The following is a 26,488-nucleotide window of genomic DNA, read 5'->3' as shown; positions in this document are numbered from 1 at the left end:
CAGGTGTTTTGGTTTTTTTTTTCTTTTTTTTTTTTTTTTTTTTTTTAATATATTAATGCCATCTAACGAACAGGCAGGGACATGCAGGCAGGCGCAGGCAGCAGCTCCCTGCCCAGCCCGGCTGGGAGCAGGCGGTGCCCGGGGGGGGTCCCCATGTCCCCCCCACCGCCAGCCCAGCCCTCGCTGGTCCCTCTTCATCCTCGCCACGTAGAAAACGTTTAGAAACACAATTAAAATCCAAAGCCAAGGGCAAGGGGATGAGGTTGGGGGGGGGGGGGGGCGGGGCGGGGTGTGTGGAACAGTGGCCCCCCCCCCCCAGCTCCTATGGCAGCTTGGAGGCACCGCTGGCCCGGGGGGCACTGCCGGCCCCCCCCGCCCTGCAGGGACACAAGCAGGGACATGCTTCAGGACGTGGGGGGGGGGGGGGACAATGGGGAAGGACAGGCACCTCTTGTCCCTGTCCCCCCCCCCCCCCAAAAAAAAAAAAAAGACAGGTGAATGGCAGTGTGATGGGGGGGTGGGGGTGGACAGTGGTGGCCCGGGTCTTGTCCCTGTGCCCCCTCCCCTGGCAGGGGACAGTGGGGAGGGGACAAGGGACAGGGGCAGGGTGGGATGGGATGACTCGCGGGACAGGACGATGGTGGGATGGGACAGTGGCAGTGTACCCCCCCCAGGCCCCGAGGACACACACCCCCCCCCCCCCACTACCACTCACTTGACGTTGAAGACCATCAGCGGCCGCTCCTCCCGCTTCTGCCAGGGGCTTTTACGGTCGCCCCCCTCGTCCCCCCCCTCGCCCGCCTCGGCCAGCGCCTCCTCTTCGGGGCTGGTCAGGGAGTCTCGGGGGGCTTCGCTGGCGCTGCTGCGGCCGCTGCCCCCCCCCCGCCGCCCCCCGCTCCCCGCTTCCAGCAAGGGAGCCAGCGAGCTGTCCTCGGGGGAGGCGGCGGGAAGGGGGGGGCGGCTCCCTCCGTCCTCCCCCCCACCTCCGACTCCCCGGGGGAGGCGGGGGGGGGGCGCGGGGCCGGACCCCCTCTCGCCGCCCTGCAGATCGATGTAGGAATGTCGGACCTGGGAGGAACGGCCGTCCAAGGAGACGAACCAGGCTCTGGGCGGGGGGGGCCCCCCCAATTCTAGTAACTGCTGCCCCGCCAGCGCCTGCAGCTCCCCGTTGAGCTGGGCCACCGCCGACCCGTCCAGCAGCACCGGGATGGCCACCGAGCCGCTCACCGGTTGGGGGGCACGAGCCCCTCCCCAGTTTTCCCCCTCCTCGAAGGGTTGCCCGGCGGATGGGGGGGGCGGGGGGGCGGCCGTTGCCGCCGTCGAACCGGGTCCCCCTTCGCTTTCGGGAGGACCCTCCGGTTCACCGGGGGCCAGGCGCATGTACCGGGCGGGGATGAGGAGGGTGGGCATCACCCCCCGGTAGACATCCTCCGGCCCCCCGCCCCGGTCCAGGGGGCCACAGAGGAGGAGGGGACCGGGGGGGGCCAGCGAGGGCGGGCGAGGAGGGGGATCGGGCAGCGGGTGCTCGGTTGGCTGCCCCCCGTAACGGGAAAAAAACCGGAGGCGAGGGGGGCCGGGGGGGAAAAGCGGGGGTCCCCCGGGGATGCTCGTCCGGCGGCTGCAGCCCGTCCACCGAGCGGGCGGCCCTGAGGCCGAAGGCTTCACCGGGGCGCCCATAGTCCTCCGGCGCGGGGGGCTGGCGGCGGCGGGGGGCCAGGGTGCCGGCGGGGGTCCGGGGGCCGGCGCGGAGCTGGGGGGGAGCCGGCGGTTGGAAAAAGTCCGGCCGGGTGGCGGGGAGGTCACGGGTAGCAGGGGGTAAACCCGGGGTGGGGAGGTCGGTGTCCCCCCCCGAGGACGCCGTCTCCAGATGGCTGCCACCGCAGAGCAGGTCCAGCTGGGACACCGAGGTGGCCTGGTCCCGCCGAGCCGCATCCAGCGGCCCCGGCAGCGGCAGCTTGCGGTGCTGTGCCCGCGGCTTCAGGCACCGCCGCCTGCGGGGAGACCGGGGGGGGGGATGTCGGGGGGGTGATGGGGTCGCTTACCCCACCCGCCTCCCGCACCTGCTGCAGGGTGCTAGAGGAGGGGGCTCCTGAGAGCTATAGGGCACCGGGGAGGGGCAAAGGGAAAAGCAAGCTATAGGGCACCCGGGGTGCTGGGAGGTGGTGTGCCCCCCCCCCCGCCACAAGCCAGCTGCAGGATGCCCAGGGGTGCCAGGAGGGTGGTGCCCCCTCCCCATAGCCAGCTATTGGGTATCTGGGGGTGCCAGGAGGGTGCTGCCCCCTCCCCATAGCCAGCTATAGGATGCCCAGGGGTGCCAGGAGGGTGCTGCCCCCTCCCCATAGCCAGCTATTGGGTATCTGGGGGTGCCAGGAGGGTGCTGCCCCCTCCCCATAGCCAGCTATTGGGTATCTGGGGGTGCCAGGAGGGTGCTGCCCCCTCCCCATAGCCAGCTATAGGATGCCCAGGGGTGCCAGGAGGGTGCTGCCCCCTCCCCATAGCCAGCTGTTGGGTATCTGGGGGGTGCCAAGGAGGGTGGTGCCCCCTCCCCATAGCCAGCTATTGGGTATCTGGGGGTGTCAAAGAGGGGTGACTCTCCCCATAGCCAGGTATAGGGCGCCCAGGGGTGCCAGGGAATGCTGCCCCCCCCCCCCGCCCCCATCCAGCTATAGGGCACCCAAGGGTTCCAGGCAGGCAGTGTCCCCCCTGCACCCAGCTGTAGGATGCCAGGGGGTGCCAGGCTGGTGCTGCCCCCCTCCCCGTAGGATGCCCTGGGGAGCCAGGCAGTGTGTGTGTGTGTGTGTGTGTGTGTGTGTGTCCCCGAGCTGTGGTTGGGACCCCCGGGGGGCCGGGCGGGGGGGTGCTGACCTGCAGTAGTAGATGAGGAGGCAGAGGAGGATGAGGACGAGCAGGGCCAGCGCGCCCAGGATGGTGAGCAGGAAGATGGTGTGGTAGGTGGTGATGTCCGTCACGCCCGCCGCCATCGCCACCAGCCCTGGGGGACAGCGGGGTCGGACGGGGCACAGGTACCATCCCCACCCCCCCAGGGAGAGCACCCCAGGGGCTGCACCCACCAGCACCCCACAGGACGGGTGTCCTTCACCCCCCCGACACCCCTGTCCCCTCAGTCACCCTGGGGTGCTGCCACCCCTCGGGACAGCCCATCCCCAGAGCCACGGGGACAGGGGGACCCAGGCCGGGGGCACCCATGGGCGTCACCCTACCTGTGCTGGGAGAGGGAAGAGCTGCTGCCCAGTACCCCAACTGGGAGGAGACGAAGGTCCAGTAGAGCTGCCGACCTTCCTTACGGATCAGCCCCGTCCCGTTACGCACCCACAGCCCTGCAGGGAGACACGTCCATCCCCCACCCCTGAGGCGGGCTGAGACCCCCCCCAACTCATCACACACACACACACACACCCCCACGCCGCCATCCCTGCCAGGAGCCATGCCACCCCTCCGCCACCCGCCTCGACCAGCGCTCACCGCTCTTGGGGTCAAACCTCCAGGCCGGCACGCTGGTGGCCACCACGGGCCCGGCGTCGGGGGCCAAAGGGACGGACAGATGGACGGGGCCGGCCAGCGGCACCTCCGTCCCGTTCCCAGTGAAGAGATGGACGCTGAGAGCCGCCACGGGCGCCAGCTCCAGCCAGGTGGCATTGGCTGCGGGGACAAGCGACGGGGACATACGTGTGGGATGAGCTCACGGGGTGTCCCTCCAAGTCCCCAGTGTGTCCCATCCCGTCCCGTGTCCCCCCGTACCGCTGCCGTCCTGCTCGGCCCCCAGGAAGGCGGGGAAGGCGCGGGCCAGGCTGGGGCCGGTGGCGGCGGTGAGGGACGCGGCGAGCTGGCTGTACGTGGAGCTGCGGGGCAGGCGGGCTGCCCGCCGCGGGAACTGCGCCCACGGCTGCCCCCGGGCTCCTGGGGCGGGGGGAGACAAGGTGGGTGGCAGCACCCATGGGTGCCGGCGGTGCCACCCCCCACACGTGCCCCCCCCCCCCTCCATCCCCATCGCTCACCTGGGGATCCCAGGAGGATTTGGACCAGGTCCTCGTAGAGGATGAGGGTGGCGGGGCGCTCGGGGAGCAGGTAGAGGCTGATGGAGGCGTAGACTGCAAGGGGGAGGGTGATGGGGGGGACCCCAAAAATACCCCCTTCCCAGCCCCCCGCATTGGAGAGGGGCTGAAGAGGAGGGGGAGGGTGGGTGCTGATGGGGAGAAGGGGGTGATGGGCCCCACAGAGTGGGTGGGGAGGGGGGGAATAGGGCATCAAGAGGCGGGATGGACACGGGGACAGGGAGGGACAGGCGGTGGCAGGCAGCGGGCAGGGTGGGGGCACCCCCTGCACACCCCCATCCTTGTGCACAGCCCAGGCCTGGCACATCCGTGCACGTCCCCAACCCTTGCGCAGCCCCTGTGCCCTGTCCCTACACCCCCCCCACCGCCTCTCGACCCCCGTGTGCCACCACCCCCTTGCACACCCCCAGTCCTGGCACACCCCAAATCCCCAGCTCTCCCCACTCCTTGCACACACATGCGGCCCCAGCCTCGCCCACCATGTGCACCCCCAACCCTGCACCCCCCAACCCTGCCAACCCCAATTCCCTGCACACCCCCGCCCCCCATGCACCCCCATTTCCCCCCCCAACCTCATTCCCCATCCCTGTGCACCCCCATCCTTGCACAGACCCCCGAGCTGAGCACTCCCACGTGTTCCACCCCCCACACCCCGCAATGGCTCTGGGGACAAGGGCTGGTGCCCAGCCAAGGGTGTCCGCCCCCCAGCCCACCCACCCCAGGATGGGGAGACATCAGGGCCACCAGGACATGGCTGTCCCCTCCCAAAGGGACCAGACCCCCCCCCCCAAACACCCCTTTATAAGGGACCTCCCCTCCCCAAAAGCCCTTTGGTGTCCCCAGGAAGGGACTGGGGGTCCTCAGGAAGGGACTGGGATCCCAGGAAAGGACTGAGGTCTCCATGAAGGGATCGGGTGTCCCCAGTAAGGGATCAAGGACCCCCAAGTAAGGGATTGGAGCCCCTCCCCCAGTAAGGGAGGAATGAGGAACCCCATTAAGGGCTTGGGCCCTCCCATAAGGGTTTGAGCCCCCAGTAAGGGTCCGTTTCCCCCAGTAAGGGATCGGGGCCCTGTAAGAGATCAGCGTCCCCCATAAGGAGTCAACTCCCACAGTGAAGACTCAGGATTCCCCACAACGGCGCAGAGCCCCCCCCAGAAGGGATTGGAGATCCCCATAAGGGCTCAGAGCCCCCCCAGTAAGGGGTTAGGGTTTCGCAGGAAGGGACTGGGGGCCCTCCATATGAGCCACCCAGTGAGGCATCAGGGGTCCCCCAGTAAAGGGTTGGGGTCCCCCATAAGGGCTCAGAGTCCCTCCAGTAAGGGATTACGTTGCCCCGTAAGGGCTCAGAACCCCCCAGCGAGATGTTGGGGTCCCCCCCCCCCCCGTAAGGGCTGGGGGGGGGGGGGGGGGTCCCGGTCACTCACGCGGCAGCTTGTTGACGCGCCAGGGGACGGAGGCGGTGACGTAGCCGCGGCGGGTGGCGGTGACGAGGACCCAGGTGCCCAGGCGGTACGGGACGGGCAGGACCCCGGTGCCCTCGGGGTCGGTGGTGCCGGCCGCCAGCGAGCTGCGGTTGCCAAAAACCTCCAGGGTGGCCTGGGCCAGGGGGGCCAGCGTCCCGCTCTCGTACACCTGCACCTTCAGCAGCACCTCTGCGGGGGCACGGGTGACGGGTGGGTGCGGGCACGGGGCACCCCCCCACCACACACACACACACGAACACCCAAACTGATGGGTGCCCCCCCCACCCCCAGCGCGCCCTGTGGATGCGGGGAGGGGGGCACCATCCCGGCAGGGTGGTGGGACCCATCCCAGGGGAGCATGGCCACCAGCCCGGTGGGTCATGGCCACTAGCCCAGCCAGGTGACAGATGCCACCCCGGCAGGGTGGCTGGCACCTCGCCGGCACGTCCGTGGCCACCGTCCTGGGGGGGGGGGGGGGTTGGGGTGGGCATCACCCCTGTGCCCACCCTGTGCCCCCCTGCAGCAGGGGGGTAGGGGGGGTTATTGCTGCAGGGTGCCGTGCCCACCCGGGTGGGTGCACCCAGCCGTGTCCCTCCCAAAATCCCCCCACGAGGGGCCAGGCAGGGCCATGCCCCCACCCCCCCCCCCGCCCCCCAGGGTGCAGCTCACACATGTCACAAGTTCAGGGGGTCTCCACCCGCCGTGGGCCCCACCAGCAGCTCCGGGATGGGTCCCCCACTCCAGTCCCCAATGCAGGGCAGGGGTGGGCACGGCTTGGGGGGGGGGGACCCCACATCCCCCCGTGCCCCCCCATGCCGGCGCCATCCTGCGCATGAGCCCGAAGCCCTTGGCAGCCGGCCCGGCTCGGGCGCCATCACCCTGGCAACGACCTCCTTCATCCCACGGCCCCGGGCGCTTTCAGGACCCCCATGCCCCCCCCCTCACTCCCCCCTGGCAGCATCCTGCCCCCCAAAAGCCCCCACACCACTGGGCAACACCACCCTCCCCCCCCCCCCAGATGTGGCAAAGGGCGAGGGGAGGAATTTGCAGCAGCTGCTTCAGCAATGCACTGGGGAGGGTCGGGCATGGGGGGGGGGTGGGGATGGGACACACACGACTGGGGGCATCCCCCCCCACAGAGCGGGGACAGCCGGCACCCGGGGGGCAGGAATGTCCCCACAGCCACATGCCGGCCACCCGCAGCTGCTGGGGGACAGCTGGCACCAACCGCCACCCCCCAATGTCCTCCGGCGAGGGGTGCCATCCCCCAGTGCAGGGGCTATGCCCCCCACCCCCCAAATCTCTGCCTCCACGGGCACAAGCCCCCCCACCATCACCAAGGGGTCCCCAGCCAGTGGCACAGCCACCACAGGGCACGCTGGCACCCCCGTTCCCCCCAGTATGACCCCACGGCTCCACGATGGGTGGGCAGGGGGTGCCAGGCCCTGTCACCGCTGCCACCCCACGGGGACGGGCACTGGTGACACCAGTGGGAGACCTGAGCCCCCCTCACCCCAGTACCCCCCCAAGTCACCCCCCAGGCACACCTCCCCCTGGCACAGGGGTGCTGCTGGGAGGGTGGGGGGGGGGTCACAGGGAGCCGTGGGGACCCCAAGGTGGTGCATTGCCCCCCAAGGCCCACCCTGCCTGCAGGGAGAGGGCAGAGGTGCCTGCAGTGGGGTGACCCCCCCACCCTGCCCAGGATGTCCCCTCCCCGCATCCTGCACTGCCAGCTGCTGCTCAGGACCCCCACCCACCCACCCTCCTGCACAACCTGGCCTGGGACCCCCACCCACCACGTTGCACCCCCTGGTGCTGCCCACGACCCCGACCCCCACCCCCCCTCCCGCACCCCTTGGCTTGTAATACCCCCCCACCCTCCTGCACCCCCAAGCTCTGCCCAGGACCCCCACCCACCATCATGCATCTCCCGGCCTGAGACCACCCCCACCCTCTTGCACCCCCAAGCTCTGTCCCCGACCCCCACCCACCCTCCTGTCCCCCCCCCCCGGCGCTTCCCACGCCCCCCCCCCCCAGCACCTTACGCCCGACGCTGGCCAGAACCGCCCGGGGAGGGGGGAGACGGAGGGACAGACGGGGTGGGGGAGGCGGGCAGACAGACAGCCGGGGAACGGACGGACCGACAGCCAACCGGGGGGCGGGGGGGCGGAAAACACACACACACGGATGGAGGCGGGGGGGGGGGGGGGGGGGCACGGAAGGGCCCGTCACGGCGGGATGGGGGTGAGGCAGGCGGGGATGGGGATGGGGGGGGGGGATGCCGGAGGGGCCGGCGGGGGTCGGGGCGGGCCGGGGCGGGTCGGGGCGGGGGCGGGCGCCTCCCCCCCCGCCGCCCCCGCACACAAAGGCCGCTCTCACCGTGCGCTCCCGGCTCCGCCGCGCCCCGCGCCCGCCGCCCGCCCGCGGCCACCAGCAGCAGCAGCACCGGCAGCGGCGGCAGGAGGCGGCGGGGCCGCATGGTCGCTCCGCGCCGTTACCCCGCCATGCCCGGCCCGCCCGGCCCGGCCCGCTCCGCCCGCCGCGGGGACCGGGCTCCACCTGCCGGAGCCGCCGGGCACGGCCGCCCGCCCCGCCCCGGCACCGGGACCACCCCAACGGCACCGGCACCACCCCCCCGGCACCGGGACCACCCCCCCGGCACCGCCCCGGCACCGGGACCACCCCCCTCGGCACCGCCCCGGCACCGGGACCACCCCCCCGGCACCGGGACCACCCCCCTCGGCACCGCCCCGGCACCGGGACCACCCCCCCGGCACCGGGACCACCCCCCCGGCACCGCCCCGGCACCGGGACCACCCCCCCTGCACCGGGACCACCCCCCCTGCACCGGGACCACCCTCCCCGGCACCGCCCCGGCACCGGGACCACCCCCCCTGCACCGGGACCACCCTCCCCGGCACCGCCCCGGCACCGGGACCACCCCCCCTGCACCGGGACCACCCCCCCGGCACCGGGACCACCCTCCCCGGCACCGCCCCGGCACCCGGACCGCCCCCCCGGCACCGGGACCACCCCCCCGGCACCGGGACCACCCCCCCCGGCACCGCCCCGGCACCGGGACCACCCTCCCCGGCACCGCCCCGGCACCGGGACCACCCCCCCGGCACCGCCCCGGCACCCGGACCACCCCCCCGGCACCGCCCCGGCACCGGGACCACCCCCCCGGCACCGGGACCACCCCCCCGGCACCGCCCCGGCACCGGGACCACCCTCCCCGGCACCGGCACCACCCACCCGGCACCGCCCTGACCGGGGCTCGGTATCGCACCAGCATCCCAGCACTGACCCCGGTACCGGCACCAACACCCAGTAGCAGCACCAGCACCCCTGGGCCCACCCCCCCGGACCAGCACCCACTCCCCGGTACCGCCCCGAGCCCCGGTGTCGGGCTCAGTACCCGGTACGCAGCCCTCGGTACCGCACCAGTATCCCGGGATCGATCCCAGTACCGGCCCCCGCTGCTCCGTACCAGCACTGGCCGCCGGTACCACCTCCCCGGCACCAGCACCCCGACACTGAACCCCCCCCAGTACCGACCCCCCAGCACTGCACCAGCACCCCGGGACTGTCCCCCCGCCCCACCCCACCCCCTCTCCCCCAGCCCTGGCACCCCCCGGTACCACCCCCCCAACACTCCCCCTGCCCCCCCCCCCCGCCCCCCAGCACCCACCCGCCAGGCCTGTGCGGATTCACACGGGCCCCTGGGGCACCCCAGAAGGCACACGGGGGTCCCCAAAAGGCACTCCCTGCCCCCATTCACCCCTGCGTGTGTCCTGGCCTCTCCTCAGGCCCCCCCCCCAAGGGGGGGGGTGGGTGGGCGGCACCCCCATATCACCCCACAGGATACACTGGGGTACCAGGCAGAGATTTATTGTCCAGGGGCAGCAGTGGGGTGCTGGGTGCCGTGGGCACCCAGGGGTGCTGGGGACACGGCGGTTGGGCTGGGGGACATGCCGTGGGGTGGGGGTCCAGGGCGACCCCAGGGTACCCCACTAGCCCTGGGCACCCCCCGGCTCCTGGGCCTGGCTGGGCACCAGCTCCTGCGTGTCCTCCCCGGCGGGTGGCCGCGTCCTCTTGAAGAAACCCATCTGGAAGAGGGACAACGGTGACAGCCCGGCCCTGGGGGACCCCACGGCATCACCCCCCGGGGAACCCCGAGGCTTCATCCCAGGTGCTGCCCCCCTTCCACCCCGTGCCCACAGCCCCCACCCCCCGGGCTGGGTATTCCCATTTCACGCGTCCCTCCAGTGCCGCTGGGGACCCACCACCACGGCGGGGTGTCCCCAGTGTCCCCCCACTCACCTTCCACATGAGAAGGATGAGGAGGGTGAGGAGCAGGAGCCCGGCGAGGACCCCCAGCACCACCCACCACACCGGCACAGCTCCCTCACCCCCGGGGCTGGCACGCACCACCTCGGTGACAGCCTGCGGAGGGACAGGGGGGGTGACATTGCTGCCACCACAGCCCGTCCCTGTGTCCCCCCCTGCCCGTGCCAGCCCTACCGTGGCCTCCCCGGCGGGCAGGACGCGGGGCTGGATGCGGTAGGGCATGGCCGAGGTGTTGAACCAGGCTCGCGAGTGGATGAGGAACTGCTTCAGGAGGTGCTCCCGCTGGGGACGGACGTGGGGACACGCGGGGACACGTGGGGACAGACACGGGGACATGTGGGGACGCGTGGGGACGTGGCGTCAGGGGTGCGGGTGGCCAATAACCCCGCACCCCAGCGTCCCCAGGGCTTCTCTCTGCAGGTCCCTGGGGACCACCGTGCAGGAGGGGACATAGGGACACCCTAGGGACAGAGTGCCACCCCTGTCCCCTCTCTCTGTCCCCAAGGAGGGACAGTACCTGCTGCAGGGTGTCCATCCAGAGCAGGGCACGGACGGTCACCAGCGCCCGCTGGTCCTTGGCCAGGCTGGGCACCCGGCAGGCGATGCCCACGCACGTGGCGTTGCTGCAGTCCTGTGGGACACGGCGGATGTCACCCTGACCCCCCCCCCCACGGGAGACACCCCCCCACGCAGCCCCCGCACCCATCGGAGCACCCACTCACCACGGGGACGGGCTCCTCCAGCCCAGCACCCGGCGGCTCCTCCGCCTCCCTGCGCTCCCGCTGGCGGGTGCCGTTGCGGGGTGCAGCGTCCGTGGGCCGGGGGATCTCCAGCTGGGAGGAGATAAAGGACACACACACACACACACGCCTTGACACCCACCCAGCACCCAGAGGGTGGGTGCCCGTCCCCAGGCAGCACCCTACCTGCTCGGCGTTGAGGCCGGGCGGGTTGGTGCAGCTCATGCCCCCCTCGGTACCCAGCTCCAGGAGGTAGAGCAGGATGTGGCCACCCAGGTGGCTGGGGATGGCGAGGCCCAGGGTGACCTCGCTGACGGTGCTGGGACCCTTGTTGTGGAGCTGCAGGAGGACAGTGAGGTGACACTGGGGAGGGGACAGCCCCCCAGACACCGACGGGTGCAGCACCCTACCTGGTAGACGTGCTCCACCTTGATGCCGTGGTCCTCGAGCCGCCGGCTGCCCTCCACCCTGTGCCAGCTCACGGGCAGCACCGTGGTGGCGGGGAGGGAGTTGCTGGCAGAGGAGGGGGGGCCCAGTGTGAGGGGGGGGGGTCAGTGGCCCCCCCATGGCCCCCTCAGCCTCCCCCTGCCCCCCCAGAACCCTCACCCCCGCAGCTCCATTGCTGCCTGCACCTCCACGGGCACTGTCACCGCCACCGACGCGTTGGTGGAGCTGGGGCTGTTCTTGCTGCAGGGACACGGCGGGGTGAGGGATGGCCACCGAGTTTGGGGACACGGCTGAGGCCACCAAGTCCCAGGTGCCTGGGTCCCCGCAGTGGGCAGGGGACAAGGGGACAGGGGACAGGGGGGGTTGGCAAGGTGTCACCTCCGCAGCTGGAGCTGGAAGGTGATGGCATCACCCATGTCCTCCAGCCCAGACACGCTCAGCTCCATGTCCACGGTGATCTGGGAGGGCAGCGGCGGGGGTGGGTGGGTCACCACCGCCACCAGCAGCCACGCGCAGCCCCGACGCCAGGGTGACGGGCCATGTCCCCTTACCTGGGTCCCCGCTTTCATGGGGTTGCCCAACTCGCAGAGCACCACGTGGCTCCCGTTCTCCTTCCTGGGGTTGCAGCTCAGCTTCTCCTGCCCCTACGGGACGGGGACACGGGGAGGTGACACATCACAGACACACACACACCCCCCCCCTCCATGCACCAACCGCCCTGGGGCCCTGAACAGTCCAAGGGCAGGGTGTGATCCCCCGCCCCCCCACCTTGGGGCATCCCCTGGCACCCCCCCCACCGGGCACCCACCGGGATGCTGCTGCGGGCTGCCTGGTAGTGGGTGCCGGGGGGCAGCTGCACCCACAGCTCGGCCTCGAAGGCGCCTTCGCCCGCGTTGCTGGCGTTGGCGCGCAGGCGCAGCATGGCCTCGGCCCCCATGAGCAGGCGCCTGCTGGGCCTGGGGGCGGGGGACACGGGGACAGGGCTCAGCACCCTGGGGTGACACTGGGCACGCATCCCCCCCCTCGCCCGCCCGGGCGCTCACGTGTCGGCGGCCAGGTGGAGGTCAGGGACGCAGAGGTTGTCCTCGCCGCAGTCTTCCAGTATGATGTGGGTCTGGGAGGGAGTGGGGGGACGGGGGGGACAGGGGAGCCGTGGGGGGTGAGGGATGAGGAGTCATTGGGGACAGGGGAGGGGACAGCCCGGGGAGGGACCGGGGATGGTGAAGGGTACAGAGGGGACATTCTGGGTGGGGTGACTGGGTACAGTGGGGGGTACAGAGGGGACATCCTGGGGAGGGACTGGGGACACCCCAAGGAGGGAGAAGCAGCAGGGGGGACATCCCAGGGAGGGTTTGGGGACAGCAGGGTGAACACAGAGTGCTGGGCGGGGGGACGTGCCAGGGAGGGACTGGGGACAGTGGGGAGGACCAGAGGGACAAGCCAAGGAGGGATCAGGGACAGTGGGGGGAATTGGGGGGACATCCTGGGGAGTGACTGGGGACAGCAGGGAGGGCAGGGGCTGTGTCCCAGGGAGGGGCTGGGGACACCAGGCGCAGGCTGGGGTGGCAGCGGGTGCCCTGGGCTGGGGGTACCCACGTGTGCCCTGTCCCAACCGTGGGGACGAGCTCACCGCGGGGCACTGCAGCGATGTCCCCAGCTTGGCCGTGTGTGTGTGTCCCCCCTACCTGCGCCTGCACCAGGGTGTCCCCATAGAGCACCAGCCCCTGGCCCCCCCCGGGCAGCGCCAGGCTCAGGCTCAGGGCGACCGGGCTCAGCTTGTCCTTGAAGTCGGCCTCATCCTGGGAGCACCCATGGGCAGAGCACCCTGGTGGGCACCCGCACCCACCCTGCCCCAGGACCCCCACCCACACCCACCCCGCCCCGGGGCCCCCACCCACCCGGGCTGGTGACACCACTGTCCCCATCCCTGTCCCCGTCCCAGCTGGGGATGCCACTGTCCCACCCCTGTCCGCCACCATTCCTGGGCTGGGAAAAATCACTGTCCCCATCCCTGTCCCCCACCTTCCTTGGGCTGAGGATATCACTGTCCCATCCCTGTCCCCATGCCCGCTGGGGAAGTCACTGTCCCATCCCTGTCCCCCACTCTGCTTGGTCTGGGAAAGCCACTGTCCCCATCCCAGCTGGGGATGCCACTGTCCCCATCCCTGTCCCCATCCTGGCAGGGGATGCCACTGTCCCCACCCGTACCAGCCCATCGCTGTCCCCGTACCCGCAGGTAAGCGGTGAGGTTGTGGCACACAGGGGGGGTCCCCGGGCCCAGTGTCAGCTCCCTGTGCCAGGACGACTGGTGTCCCTCCAGCAGCAGGACCCTCCGGGACAGCCTGGGCTTCAGCCGGTCCAGCTGCAGCTCAGCTTCAAGGCCTGGCAGGACACAGTGGGTGGGGGGTCATGGCACCGGTGACACCCCTGGTGACACCCTCATGGTGCCCCTTGTGCCCCCCCCCTCGGGTGACGCTGGCACTCACGGATGTTCTGGGGGATGTGCTGGCCCGTCACGCTGACACACAGCACCACGGGGAAGCTGCGAGGGGGGACAGAACCCAGGGGTGCTCAGGGACCTGCTGCCAGCCCCAGGGTGATGTCCCCATGCCAGTGGTGTCCCCAGAGCGGTGTCCCCACGGCGGCGCCCCCACCATACGGCTCACCAGCTGACGCGGGCACCTGAGCCAGGCAGGACACACTCCAGGAGTTCAGGATTCAGCCCGTCGGGGACACTCAGCTGGGTCCGGGCCACCACCACGGGCTGTCCCCTGGCACACGGGGACAGAGCTGAGGTGTCAGGGGGCCTGGGCAGGGCCCCCCCCGGTCCGTGCCGCCACCAGAGCCGGCGGGATGGGCACTCACCAGTACACGGCCACCTTGGCCGCTCCGTAAGCCCCCACCAGCAGATCTGTGGGGACAGGCAGGGGGTCGGTGACGAGGCGGGTGGCACCGGGGGGGGGCACAGCGGTGGCTGCGCGGCGGGGGCCATACCTGGGCAGCTGTTGCCATCCAGGTCGGTGGCACCACGCAGGGAGAAGCCGAAGGCGGCCGGGCCGGGGAAGGGGCTGTCGAGGAGCTGGGTGGGCACCGGCATCAAACCCTCGCTCTGCCCGCGGAAGATGAAGACCTGCCCGCTGCCACCATCACCCCCCAGCGGGACACCCACGGCCACGTCTGGGGACACACAGGGGACGTGAGCACCCACTGGGTGCCCCATCCCAGCACCGCCACCCGCCCAGGCGCTCCTGCCTCAGTTTCCCTAATGGAAACCGAGCGCCGGGGAGGCGGGTGGCACAATCCCCTGGCACAGCCCCACCACCCCCGTGCCAGGCCGGGGTTACCGCCGTAGCCGTCCTTGTCCAGGTCCCCGAGACTGGCGATGGAGGCGGCGAAGCGGCCGTAGGGGTGGGTGCCCGTCAGGGTCTGAGGGGGCTGGGCGAGGGGCCGCTGCCCCCCCCCCCGGTAGAGGTAGAGGCGCCCCACCTCGCTGCGCTGGCCGTCGGGGCGCCGGGCCATGTACAGGGGGGCACCCACCAGCACATCGTCCCGCCTGTGCCCAGGATGAGGGTCAGGGTCCCCAGGTTTGGGGACTGGTGGGCACCCAGGGGTGTGCCAGGCAAGAGGGCAGCACCCTAGGGTGCCCCCGTGGGGGGTGGGAGGGGGGGGGGACAGCCCCAGCTCTCACCCGTCCCCGTCGATGTCGGCCACGGCCACCGTGTGCCCGAAGTATGATGCCACCTGGAAAGGGTCTGGGTGGGGTGGTGGCAGTGGGGGGGACAGGGAGGGTGTGCCAGGGGCACTGGGGTGGGTGCTGGGTGCTGGGGTGACAAGGGGATGGGGGGAAAGTTGGGCACTGGGGGGTGCTAGGGTGCTATGGGGTGGGGGTGCAGGGGTGCTGTGGAACACCGTGGGGGGCAGCTGGGTGCCGTGGGGTGACAGGGCAATGGGCAGGGTGGCAATGGGCAGTGGGGAGCCATGGGGTGCTGGAAGGGGGCAGTGGGGTAAGGCGGACACTGGGAGCAGTGGGAAAGGCACTGGGGGGTGATGGGGCAGGGGGTCAGGGTGCTATGGGGTGCCAGTGTAGGGCGGGGGGGGGGCACCTGCTCGCTGGTGACGCTGTGCAGCCGGCGCAGGGTCCTCCCCATGCTGAAGACCTCCACCTGCCCAGAGCAGCGTCAGGCCCCGTCCCGGGGTGCCACCCCAGGGTGCCCACCCACAGCGGTGTCCCCACTCACCTCGCCCCTCGTGTTGCTCTTGTTGGGGACCCCCACCACGTACTCTGTGGGGTACAACAGCCCTGAGTGCCCCCCCCCCCCCCAGCACTGGGGTGCACACAGGGGCACAAAGATACCCCCAGCACTGGGGTGGGCATGGGGGCACAGAGCTGGACAGGACTCCTCCGGTGGCACAACCCGTGTCCCAGAGCTCGGGGGGGGGGGCAGGAAGGGCACCCAGGGGTGCCCAGGACCCATCTCCCCCCCACCCCGCAGGTGGCCCTGGCCCCTGCGCCCGCCGGGCCGTACCTTTGGTTTTGGGATCGTCATCGAACTCGCCCACGGCCACCGAGTACCCTGCAGGGAGGTGGGCACTGGTGACCCCCACCGCGCCCTGGCACGGGGCAGCTGTGGGGCAGGGCTGCCCCACGCCCACTGCTCACCCCGGTACCCGTCCTCGTAGTCCCTGGACAGCGGCTCCTCCGTGGGACGTCCTGGGCGCTCCGGCCACAGCAGGGACTTGCCGTGGAAGCGGGTGAGGATGGCATCAACCTCCACCGAGTACAGGAGCCCTGGGGGACACCGGAGCGGGTGCCAGCGCTGACAGGGCACCCACCGGCACCTGCCTCGGGTGTTGCTGGTGGCACCGGGGGGGGGGGGGGTGCCCCATCCTGGGTGCCCGCCGTGCCCACCCAAAGGTGAACACCCCGGGACCAGCCAGGCAGTGCTGGGCAGGCAGGACTCACCCGTGAAGTAATACCCGCCGGGAGCACCCAGCACCAGCGTGCCATCCTGCGGGAAGAGCCGGCATCAACCTCCACCCTGGGGTGGGGGGGCACCCCGTCATCCCCACTCTGACACCCCCCACCCGGGAACCACCCCAGCCACATCCCCGCGGGCATCCCCGGGGGCACCCTGGGCACGCCATCCCCCCCATCTCACCGGGGTGACGGCCGCGCTGAAGCCGATCTCGCAGTAGCGCTTGTCGTAGGCTGTGGGCACAGGGCAGGGGTCAGAGCGGCCGAGGGTGGGGGGCACCCACTGCCCCCACCCCGCCCACCCTCACCGTAGAAGCTGTCGCGGTAGGTGCTGGCCATGAGCTGGTCGCGGCAGGGCGAGTACCAGGCGACGCGGCGCAGCCCAGGGGCACCCACGAAGCAGGCGCCCGTCGGGGTGCGGAAAGCCTCGCGCTGCCTGTCCACCGCGTTCCAGTGCTGCAGCGGGGCGCAGGCCTGGGGAACGGGGATGGGGACAGGGTGGGTGCCCGCCCCGCCGCCACCCAAGGGTGCCCACCCGCCTCCCGGCCGCCACCCACCACCAGTTTGCCGTTCCAGCTGGTGACGGACGCTCCCAGCCACTGGTAGGACTTGTAGGTGTGGAGCTTCAAGGTGTTTTGGGTCTCGGTCTCGTCCCCTGGGGGAGCAGGAGAGGGGGAGCGTGGTGCCGGGCCAGCAGCGCCCCCCCTCCGGTGCCCACCCATCGTCCTGTGGCACCCACGCACCCGTGGTGTCGATGGGGAGGGGGCGGCAGGGGGTCTTGTCAGGGGGCCATGAGCAGAGGAAGACGGCGCCGGGTTGAACCACGCCGGGCTGGGAGGTGTTGGCGTGGGGTGCCCCCACCACCACGCTGCGCCTGGGGAGGGCAGAGTGGGGTGTCGGGGTGGGGGGGAACGGGCGCTGTGCCCGGGCCCAGCCCCCCGCTATCTCCCTACCTGCCCTCTGTCACGTGGAAATCCAGGGCAAAGCCGAAATAGCTGCCTGGGGGTCCCTCGTAGACAGTGGGGGAGTCCCGGAGGAGCCCCAGGGCGGGGGCCGAGCACGGTCCCCTGAGCAGCAGCAGGACCCCGAGAAGGGCGGCAGCAGCCCCCATCACCACCCCGAAATGTGGCTGGTGGCCCCAGCACAGCCCGTCCCGGCCTGTCCCCCCCCCCCTTATCTCAGGGGACGCAGCTGGGGACGTCGGGCACAGGAAGCCCCCCCCCACACACACAAACCACCCCTGCCAAGGACCCAAAGGGATAAGGGGGTGTGGCGGGGGGGGGGGGACACGCTGCTTTTGGCTGGGGGATGGAAATGCCCGGCCTGTCTGGCAGAGCAGGGCAGGGGGTGACAGCGTGACCAGGGGACATGGAGGAGGGACACACACACACACACCCCAGGCATGGCAGGAAGCAGCACAACTTGCCTGCACCCCCCTTCTGCCCAGGGCCGGGGCCGAATCCAGCCCTGTGCCCACGCCACGGGATGGGGATGCTTATCTCGGGGTGCAGGCGACCACAGCCCGGCCAGCGGAAACGCAGCGGGGAGGGGGGACGGCTGGAGGGTGCAGGGGCCCCATCCATCCTCCCCCGAGGTCCCCTCCACAGTTCGGAGCAGTTGGTGTCGGGGGGCTCCTGGTTCCCCACTCTCGCCCCACCAGCACCGGGCATCGCCACCAAACCGCATCTTCCCCTTCCCCAGGGACACCCCAAAACCCTCCCAGGGGAGAGAGCAGGGCCAGGGCAGCCCGGCCACCGAGCGCGTTGCAGGGAAACGGCTCCGGCAAGGGGACAGGTGCCAGGGTGGGGGGGACGGGTGCCAGGGCGGGGGGGGGCAGCCCAACGAACAAGGGGGCTCCTTGTCCTCGGCGGTGGAAAAGCCACCCCGGCACGGCAAGTCGGGGCTGGGGGAGCTGCTGGGGCCCAGCCCCGCAGTGACGGGCACAGGAGCCCCTCGGCTGAACCCACCTGCGGCGTTAATTTAACCACACACAATTAAGGCCACTCGAGCTGCCGGGGGGTGGGAAAAGCACCGGAGCGGCTCGCTGCCAGCCAGCCCCCACCATGAGGAAACGGGGTTTTCCATCCTTTTAATCTACGCCGAAGCCGGGAGTGGGACACGAGGCGGGGAGGGTGGGGGGGCTGCGGGGTGCTGGGCTCCCCCGGGGTGGGGGGCACAGGGTGGTCCCCACAGCCCAGGGCCGGGGCTGCACCGGCCCCTGGGAGCAACTGGAAGGTGGCTCCAGGCTCTTGGCTGCCCCAGAGCAGCTGCAATCTGAAACTCGAGGGGTTTTGCCCCAAACTGGGGCTGAGCCCAGGCTGGCGGGCTCTGCGCCTTGGGAAGGGTTTAGCTGAGCCCAGCTCAGCTCCCTGCCCCCGGGAGGAGCGCGCTGAGCACCCAGCAGCAGCTGCTGGATGCCTCTTCCCATGCTGGCATCCCGACCCAACTGAAACCCACACCAGAATGCTTCAAGGCAACTATATTGCTTCCCCCCTCCCCATCAAATGATTTAATTTCCCGGTTCTTGCAACAACACTTCTGCGTGTGCTTCTTCATCCAGCCAACCAGTTCCAGGCGCACCCAAGAGAGGACAGCCCAGGCAAAGGCAGGTTACAGCCCCTACCCCACCCCTGGCAACATTTTTTAGGGCTCTGAATTTTGTTCTCGGGGCCTTTAGTTACGAGAGGCCGGTGCTCCCCCCCGAGCACTCGCCCCCTCTGCCACCCGTTGCGGCTGGCGCAGGCAGGGTGCCCCCGAGGGACACGGCGGGCAGCGCCCACGGCATAAAGGACGAGCTGCTGAAGAGGGAGACCAAAAAAAAAACCAAAAAAACAAGATGCAAGGAGGGTTGAAAGAGCCCCCAGCAGGACGTGCTGCCGCTGGCAGGCGCGGAGGCAGCAGGGTCCCCGCGGCCCCCCCACATCCGCAGCGGGGCCCAAGTACCCACCAGCACCCTTCGGGCCTGGCTTCACCTTTAACAGCAGTTTGGCCAGGCAGGTCGGTCGTGGCAGGACTTGTGGAACCCACTCAGTGCGTTCAGGTCTCCTACCCAAAGATAATATCCTTGGGAAAAAAAAAAAAAAAAAACACCACGACCAACCATATATATAATTAAGAGTGCATTTTCTCTGTGTCCAGCCCAGTATCTTCCAAGCAAAGCACTGCAATGAAAAGTACTTTTGCTCAATGAACCAAACATCTGATACTGTTATTTTAGGAAGAAGTCCTGGGCTACATCGCGATCAGACGCAGCAGCTCCAAGACGTCTCATGCAGCCACACACTTTTTTCCACAAATCATTGGTTTATTAGAAAGGTTTTTTTTCCCCTCATTTTACAGCATATATATATATTTATATATATATCTTATGTGACAAAGTTAAATACAGTCTGTTTATGCCTGTTAAGTAATGATAGGTTAATTATTTTTAGCACTATTCTGGAAGTCAAAAAAACCCCTGACTGCAGCGTGAAGGGTGCCAGAACACGCGTATTGAATCTAGAAGCTAATGAAGCTCAGCATTGAGACATTAATACTGTATTGTGTTAATTATTTACAGAGAAATTGAGTCCCTTTTTTTGACCGTTGTGTTTCAGTCAAACCTGCTCGAATGCAAAGTTTCTCGTTTAGAGTGAGGAAGCTCAAGGTTTTGATCCTTTGAATCTCTGTCCCCCCCCCGCCCCGGGGTCTTGGTGCTCTGCGTCCCCTCGCTGCCTGCTCCGAGATCGGGCCCTACAAAGCACCGTAAGATGCCCCCAAACTGCTCTAACACGAGGAGGGCCTGACCCTGAAATACCCAGGTCAGCGGGGACAGCAGCAACTCGTCCTGGTGCGATGGGAAGAGCTCGCGGCGGGAGAAGCCTCCTACAGTTGGTGTGAGCTGCAGCCAGCGGACGGTGCCGGCAAGAACAGAGAAATCCCTTATGGGACGTCACAGGCAGGCAGAGCCTCAACTGGTCAGTCCCAAAGCGCCTCTCCCGGCGCGTAGGACAGCAAACAGTTATGGCTAAAAGGCTCTTCCTCCGCTGGAAGACTGTACTGAACCACACAGCCAGGCTGGCACCTGCAAGCCAGCGGGCCAAACCCAGGGGAAAAAAAGAAACCGAAAAAAAAAAAAAAGAAAAAAAAAAAAGAGGGGTGTGTATATTTTATACTCTGGGAGACAACCCAAATTCCTGACGCTCCTGAGCCTGCCTCCAGTGTCGGTTCCTACAAGCAGCTGCTTGGCAAAGGCGAGGAGCGCGCAGCGTGCCCGGGCTGCTCCCCTCCACACAGCCGCCGGCCAGCGCGAGGCCGCTCATCAGCTCCTGGAGTCACCGGTGTCGTCCGCGCACCTCACCTAGGCCAAGTCTCACTTTTTTTTTTTTTTTTTTTTCTTCTGCAAAATGCTAAATGAAGGTTATTTTTTTTGTTGTTTTTACATTTTATAATACATAAAAACTTCAAAAATACATGAGCTTGATAAAATATACATGCTTAGTCATTTTGCATCTAGCTGAAACTATAAAGTTGAACCTTTACAAGTGTCTTATTTCACCTACAGCAAACATATTTACACAAAAGCCACCAGAACAAGTACCACTAGAAGAACTGGCTGTAAAAAATATTATTGCGGTATACTACAAATGTAACCTTTTTATATGAGCTACAAAAAGCAGCATCTTTGTTTACAGAGTTCAGTGCAATTCTTTACATTAAAAAAAAAACCCTATAAATTAATAAGGAAACCATCAGTATTACAGAGGAAAGAATACACTTTACATACCCCGGCCACTCTCCCCAGTCCTCTGTATTGCTTCAATTCCTAAAGGGATTTTTCTCCTCTCTCACCCAAGTGCCTCTTGCCCAACACCACAAAAGATGGAAGTCAGAGTGATATTTATTTTTTTTCTCCCCCCGCGCCTTCTCAGGAGAAGAGTGCTCAAAGCCCAGACTGAAATCACCGACCCCCAAGGCGCGCACCTCTCCCCGTCCCGGCCATCCCGAAGGCGTCAAGGCGCAGCCCTTGCGCAGGAGAACGCTGATGCAGGATGGGGAAGGGTCAGAGCTCCGGGCACGCACGCAGCTCCTCTCTTCGGCTCTGAAATGAGATCTTACTTCCACCTTTGCTGCTCACTCCGAAAAAAAAAAAACCCAACTAAGTATGCAGCAACAGGGTGCCAAGAAATCTCCTGTAATGCCTGAAAACTGGTACTGGCCCAGCCAAAACAAGAGTGGCACTGCCCTCCATCGGTCGCCTCGCCAGGATCCACAGCTGTCGCTTACTGAATGTTTTATCACTGATTACAAGCCGGATTCAATCATGCTGACTATTTTAATTAGATGACCTCATTAAAAGGATTTTTAAAGACCTACTAGCGTGTATGAAATCTCATTTATCATATACAAGGCGGCAGAAAGAAGATGGCCAAGTGTAAGAATCCAGGGGAAAAAAGCCTTTCCAAGTGTCTCGCTGGTCTACGTGTGAAATGGTTCTTCTAGGACAGGGTGCTGCTACGTGCACGGAGATGTCGGGGACGCGAGACAGTCCCTGGTAGCAGATATACACAACACTTACAAACTGACCCGCCGCCTGCTGCTACCCAGCCCTTGAGCCTTTGGCTTCTTTGGCTGCTAAAGAGTGAAAGGAAATTCTCAGGCCTCACCTCCCAGCTGGATCAACTTCAACCCCTTCCCAAAACGCAAAATATTCTCCTTCCTCCCAGGTTACTTCAACTTGTCCTTCATGTGCCGTGACTGGGTGGATGCTGCAGGTCCTGTCCTGAGAAAATGGGGTGCAGCAACGGGTGAAGATGTAAGGCCGTAGCAGCCGCGGCCGCAGCGGGTCTCGGGGCAAGAAGGGTCGGATAAAGAGCATGAGGGACCGGATGAAAAGTAAAGGGGCCCGGGTGGATAGCTGACGCCGGAATGATGTGGATGGGGTGGCTGGCTAGAAATGTAGCAGGGTGCCCTGGAATAATCGAGTGGGTCAGGTGGGATAACGAAATAGGTGTCAGGTGGGGCTGGGGTATATGATGAACCTGAGCGAGGGGCTGGGGATGGGGGTGAGGGTGAATCCCGATGGCGGCGGCGGCGGCGGCAGCGTGGTGCTGCAGGATGGCATGCTGCACCGTGGTGATGGAGGTCGCCGACGCCGCTGCCGGCTGCTGAATGTGGATGGGCTGCAGGGCCGGCGCTGCCGGCGCCAGCGCCGCCGAGGCAGGGAAGGCCTTGACCTGCTTTGCCAGAAGTTGCTGCTGAATGTGCTGCTGAGCAGCTTGCTGCAGCTTACTGTATTTCTCCATTTCTTCGGGTGTGAAAGTGATCGGCTGGCTCTCGAGTGGTGCTAGAGAGGAGTCCTCTCCTCCTTCCCGATCCCCTTCGATGCTCGGCTCCCCGCTCTGAGGCACGTAGCCAGGAAAGTGCTCGACATCTGGAACTAAGGGCATCATACTGGTTTCCACTGGGACCGGCTGGTTGCCCCCGTCCATAGGTTCTAGCCCATCGCCATCACTCGGATCCGAGAGGAAGTTGTGTGGCATGACCAGATCTCCAGAACCAAAGCACTCGGGGAGCGCCGGTGCTTCGAGGGGAAGGGACGGCATTTCCACGGCAGGTTCATCACACTTCTGCTCATCCAGAGGTTTGTCCTGAATTACCATCACCACTTCTTCCAGGAGAGACTGGCCGGCCAGCTGAGCCTCCTCAATGCCTTGGGAAACGTCCTCAGAATCCGACAGCTCCTGCTCCTCGCCCCTCTCCAAGCCAGACTCCTCATACCTTTTGGCGTTTGGTTTTCGAACGGTTGGCAGTTTCCCAATTAAGGGGAGAACCGGTTTGTTGCCTAAGGAAGGAGGAAGTTTGGGGCCAAAGTAGCCCTGGGGAGGATCTTTGAGCTTGATTCCCACCTTATTCGCCCCTGCCAGCATCTCTTCAGTGACACAGGGCTTCTTCTCAACCTTCCTGGATTGAATCTTTTCCAGGAGAAGTTTTGCAGTGACGGAGTTTCTCTCCTCTGGACTGCAGTCACCTTCCGAGGCCCTCCCCGTGCCAGAGCCGCTGCTGTTCTGGGAGAGGGAACCAGACCCTTTCAGATCCTCTCCTTTGCCATCCTCTTTCTTCAGTGACGATCCTTCACTTCGGCCTGTCCGGAAATAGTGAGGGGATTGCGAGCGGTAGATTTTGGACCTGATGAAGTCCCTTCTCCCGGACCGCCTCTCCTCGGGGCTCTCGTGGCCTCGAGAGCCCTTCCGCGAGAGAGACCTCTGCGAGTGGCTTCTCGTGCTGCGGCTGCGATCCCTGCTATAGCTGCGGCTCCGCTTCCAGCTGCGGCCCGTGACGCTTCGGCTCCTCCTCTTGCTTCGGCTGCGGCTGCAGCTGCTGCTGCGTGTTCTGCCCCGGCTCCTTGATCGTGACCTGCCTCGAGGGTGGGTTCGGCTCCTGCTTCGACTCCTTGACCTGCTCCTGCTCGAGCTGTAGTCGTCTTCAGAAGAGGAGTACTTGCGCCGCTTTGATCTGTGGTTCGAGCTGTTGTAGTCAGAGTCATCCTCCGAGTCGTGGGACCGCTTTGAATGGCACCTTGACCGGTCACTGTAGTCGCTGTAGCTATCATCCGAGTAACTCCTCCGGCGGCTGTACCGGCTCTGGTCTGAGGAAGCATCGGAGCTGGTCGAATAGGACCTGTGAGAGGAGTGCCTGCGCCCCGACCTGGAGCGGCTCCTGGAGTGGTCGCTGCCGGAGTCGTAGTCGTCGCTGTACTGCGACGGGGATTTCTGCCGGCAGTGCTTCCTGTGGGAGCCCTCCTCGCTGTCGTAGTCCCCGCTGCTCTGCCGGCTCCTGCGGCTGATCCTGCCCAGGGAAGGAGCCGAACACCGTCTCCTCGAAGCAGGCAACTGCTGCGAGTCAGCCTTGTGTTTTTTGCTGCCGTGCTCTTGGCAGGAGATACCACCATCCTCTTTTTTACCACTGCTTCCCTCTTCAGCAGACAGAGACTTCCTCTGGGACTCCTGAGAGCATCGCTTTTTCTTCTGGAAGTGGCTGCAATCTTCGGACAGTTCAGTTTTTAGCACTCGTTCTGATTCAGTAGAAAGAGATGATTTGCCTTTTTTGTGCCTGTGTCTTTTCCGTTTCTTGGGTTTCTCTTCCCCCAGGTCAGTTTTTCGGCCCTTCTCGTCAGCTTCCTCCTTGTGTTTACGTCTGTGTTTGCTGGACTTTTTGTGCTTCTTTTTCTTTTTGTGTTTATGGGATCTTCCAGATTTACTCTTACCAATTATGCATTTACTACCGTCCTCCCCCTCTCCCTTACTAACACTTGCCAAATTGGACTCCTGCTTATTCTGGGAACCACAGGTGGACAGAGATCTGTTTTCCATTTTTAGAGCAGAACTGTTAGCTGCACCTTCTGCCTCCTTGGCTTTGCTTATCTCACCAGATTCTGTGCTCTGAACATTTTCTTTACAAAGACCCCCTGGATCCTTTGATTTCTCTGCCCCTTTACCTTTAGCATCTTTGTTGCGAGAGAGCTTGAAATCAAAATACAGGGGGTTACAGCTGTATGAAACAGATGGTTCTGCTTTGGTAAATATGAGAAGCTCTGAAGGCCACTGGAGAGTCGTGCTCTCGTCTTTACTCAGAACGGGAAAAAATGGTCCTGTCGGGTGCTTTGGTCCTTCAGAGACATCTTTACAGCTTGGGGCAGGCTGAGCGACTTCTTTAGTAGTGTCTGGCTCGGGGAGATTGCTCTCTGCAAGATGCTTGCTCTCCTGCATACCTGCATTTTCCAGGACTTCTTTTAGCTCTGTTTTACTCTGCTGAGCTGCAGTTTCAGTAGTACTCTGCTCCTTCTGCTGCCCCATGTTCTCAGCAGCCTTCTCTGTGTGCTTGCTGGGTTTGGGTTTTGGAGAACTACCCTTTTTAACTTCATGCGTGTTTTTTTTATTCACATTTTCAGCTTCCATTTGTTCGGTAGACTTCATGAAAAGCAGGAATTGAAAATTAGGCTTTACTTTACAATGGGCTGGGGGAATATAGTGGTAGTATTCTGGTTCAACTGCCATTGGTCCATCTTCTCGTCTCATCTTTTTTAGTTTAGATAACGTAGTGGCTAGAGACCCACTATCTTTGTCATGTTGGTCATCCTCCTCTGCCTTGCCGTCAGAATTATTTGTGCTTTCGCCCTCACCAGATTTCAGCAGGCTCCCTGCATCTGAGGACCCTCTCTCATCAGCTTTTGCTCCATCTGCAGAACTTGATTCTTCCACGTGGTCCTTGAAAACGGAAGCTATGGTCTCCAGCTTTACCGGAGTCTTCTTAGCAAACGAAAATGACACGCCTATCTTCTGCAGCGGAGTTCCCAAAGTATTCTTAATGCCAAAGCTGATTGCCTGCGCTGTCTGGATGGGCATTTGGCTTGGCATAACAGTGCCACCGACTTGTCCAGTGTTTAGGAAACCTCTGTCCATAGTCATCTCTGTAGCTTGACCAGAAGTCTGGATGAAAGAGCTGCTGTTGGCTGCAGAATCGTCATCATCTCCACCTTCCTCATCCACAGCCACCGTGGTGGTTCTGAACATGGGTCCACTTCCAGGAGCACTGTATGAACAAGTTAAAACAGAAAAAACAGCTGACTGCCACTTGTATACCTCTGCAGTTGGATCCATGCCTCATCTAAAACAGTTTTTTTAGACATTTCAAGTACTCTCGTATCTAGAAATATGCATTAAATTGGCACTACACAGCCATTTAAATGTTTTAGTAATATTAAACTGAAGAAAATGCTATTGCTGGAAAAAGCAATTTGGAGATGCTCTGGAATACCAGTTTAGTGAATTCACTCCTACCAAAAACACAGCACGAGGCCAAACTTAAGCGTGAAGCTTTGCCCTTAAAACTTGCGCAGGATTATAGGAGCAAGAATGTCAGTGCAGCAAAGGCGTGCAGTCCCACGCAGGACTCCCTCCAAGGGTGCTCAGGGATCACCTGCACTCACCATTCAGGCTGCCTCCTCTGTTCAGCCAGCTCATGTAGACGCCGGAGGGCTTTCTCCTGCTTCCTTTCATCTTTACGTGATCTTGAAGAGACATTGCGAGCAAACTCCCTTTGCTTGAGATCTTTCAACCTCTGAGGCAAAAGAAAGCAAGAATGGGTTAGATAAAAGCAGTTTGTGGTTAAGTGTCTGAAAGCATCTCTTTGCTGTAGCACTGGCAAGTACGTTGTAAAGCCCCTCCCAGTAATATTTATTGAGCTAGGATGGAGCAACAGCATCTTAGCTCAACAAACCAAATGGAGCACATAGCCATCCTCCCAGTAGCTAAATGAAAAGACAACTGTTGATCACTTTTGGCTATGTCGTCAAGTCCATATATGTGCATTTCCAATCAACATTACTGGTTCTCTTTAGCATGTACAATAAAGCTGATTTCAAAGCAACAGGCAAATTCTGGAAGGAAAAAAAAAAAAACA

General features: G+C 65.0%; 3 protein-coding genes across 9 annotated transcripts in view; all 3 read right to left on the bottom strand.

Annotated features, from left to right (window-relative positions):
- Window positions 1-23: 23 nt before the first annotated feature.
- FAM171A2 (family with sequence similarity 171 member A2) lies at window positions 24-8,083 on the bottom strand. Its single transcript, XM_042787444.1, is given in 10 exon segments — window positions 24-377; window positions 716-1,558; window positions 1,560-1,991; window positions 2,866-2,992; window positions 3,222-3,338; window positions 3,484-3,660; window positions 3,760-3,918; window positions 4,017-4,109; window positions 5,498-5,725; window positions 7,916-8,083. Coding segments are annotated over 10 exon segments (2,331 nt in total). The 5' UTR covers window positions 8,016-8,083; the 3' UTR covers window positions 24-322.
- Window positions 8,084-9,411: 1,328 nt separating this feature from the next.
- ITGA2B (integrin subunit alpha 2b) lies at window positions 9,412-17,191 on the bottom strand. The gene is made up of 30 exons (XM_042787539.1): window positions 17,002-17,191; window positions 16,792-16,922; window positions 16,606-16,703; window positions 16,357-16,522; window positions 16,233-16,282; window positions 16,037-16,082; window positions 15,734-15,862; window positions 15,600-15,647; window positions 15,312-15,355; window positions 15,177-15,236; window positions 14,762-14,814; window positions 14,418-14,626; window positions 14,068-14,250; window positions 13,939-13,984; window positions 13,740-13,844; window positions 13,560-13,615; window positions 13,304-13,455; window positions 12,759-12,872; window positions 12,117-12,187; window positions 11,882-12,029; window positions 11,625-11,717; window positions 11,452-11,531; window positions 11,233-11,313; window positions 11,037-11,139; window positions 10,813-10,965; window positions 10,609-10,719; window positions 10,404-10,517; window positions 10,061-10,168; window positions 9,860-9,982; window positions 9,412-9,645 (listed from the first exon to the last, which is right to left on the bottom strand). The coding sequence occupies exons 1-30, from the start codon at window positions 17,157-17,159 to the stop codon at window positions 9,550-9,552; spliced, it is 3,129 nt and encodes a 1,042-aa protein (XP_042643473.1). The 5' UTR covers window positions 17,160-17,191; the 3' UTR covers window positions 9,412-9,549.
- A 2,152-nt stretch (window positions 17,192-19,343) lies between these two features.
- The window catches only part of GPATCH8 (G-patch domain containing 8), a 57,701-nt gene continuing 50,556 nt past the window's right edge, over window positions 19,344-26,488 (bottom strand). For all 7 annotated transcript variants that reach the window (XM_042787139.1, XM_042787140.1, XM_042787145.1 and 4 more), the window contains 2 exons: window positions 26,016-26,146; window positions 19,344-25,618 (listed from right to left, as the gene is read on the bottom strand). In XM_042787139.1, coding sequence (XP_042643073.1) covers window positions 21,772-25,618; window positions 26,016-26,146 — 3,978 coding nt within the window. In that variant the 3' untranslated portion in view covers window positions 19,344-21,771. The remainder of the gene's footprint in view (window positions 25,619-26,015; window positions 26,147-26,488) is intronic.

This window comes from Tyto alba, unplaced genomic scaffold, assembly GCF_018691265.1.
Source record: "Tyto alba isolate M040663 unplaced genomic scaffold, T.alba_DEE_v4.0 Super-Scaffold_12, whole genome shotgun sequence".
Taxonomy (NCBI): domain Eukaryota; kingdom Metazoa; phylum Chordata; class Aves; order Strigiformes; family Tytonidae; genus Tyto; species Tyto alba.
This window is presented reverse-complemented; position numbering and strand designations above follow the sequence as displayed.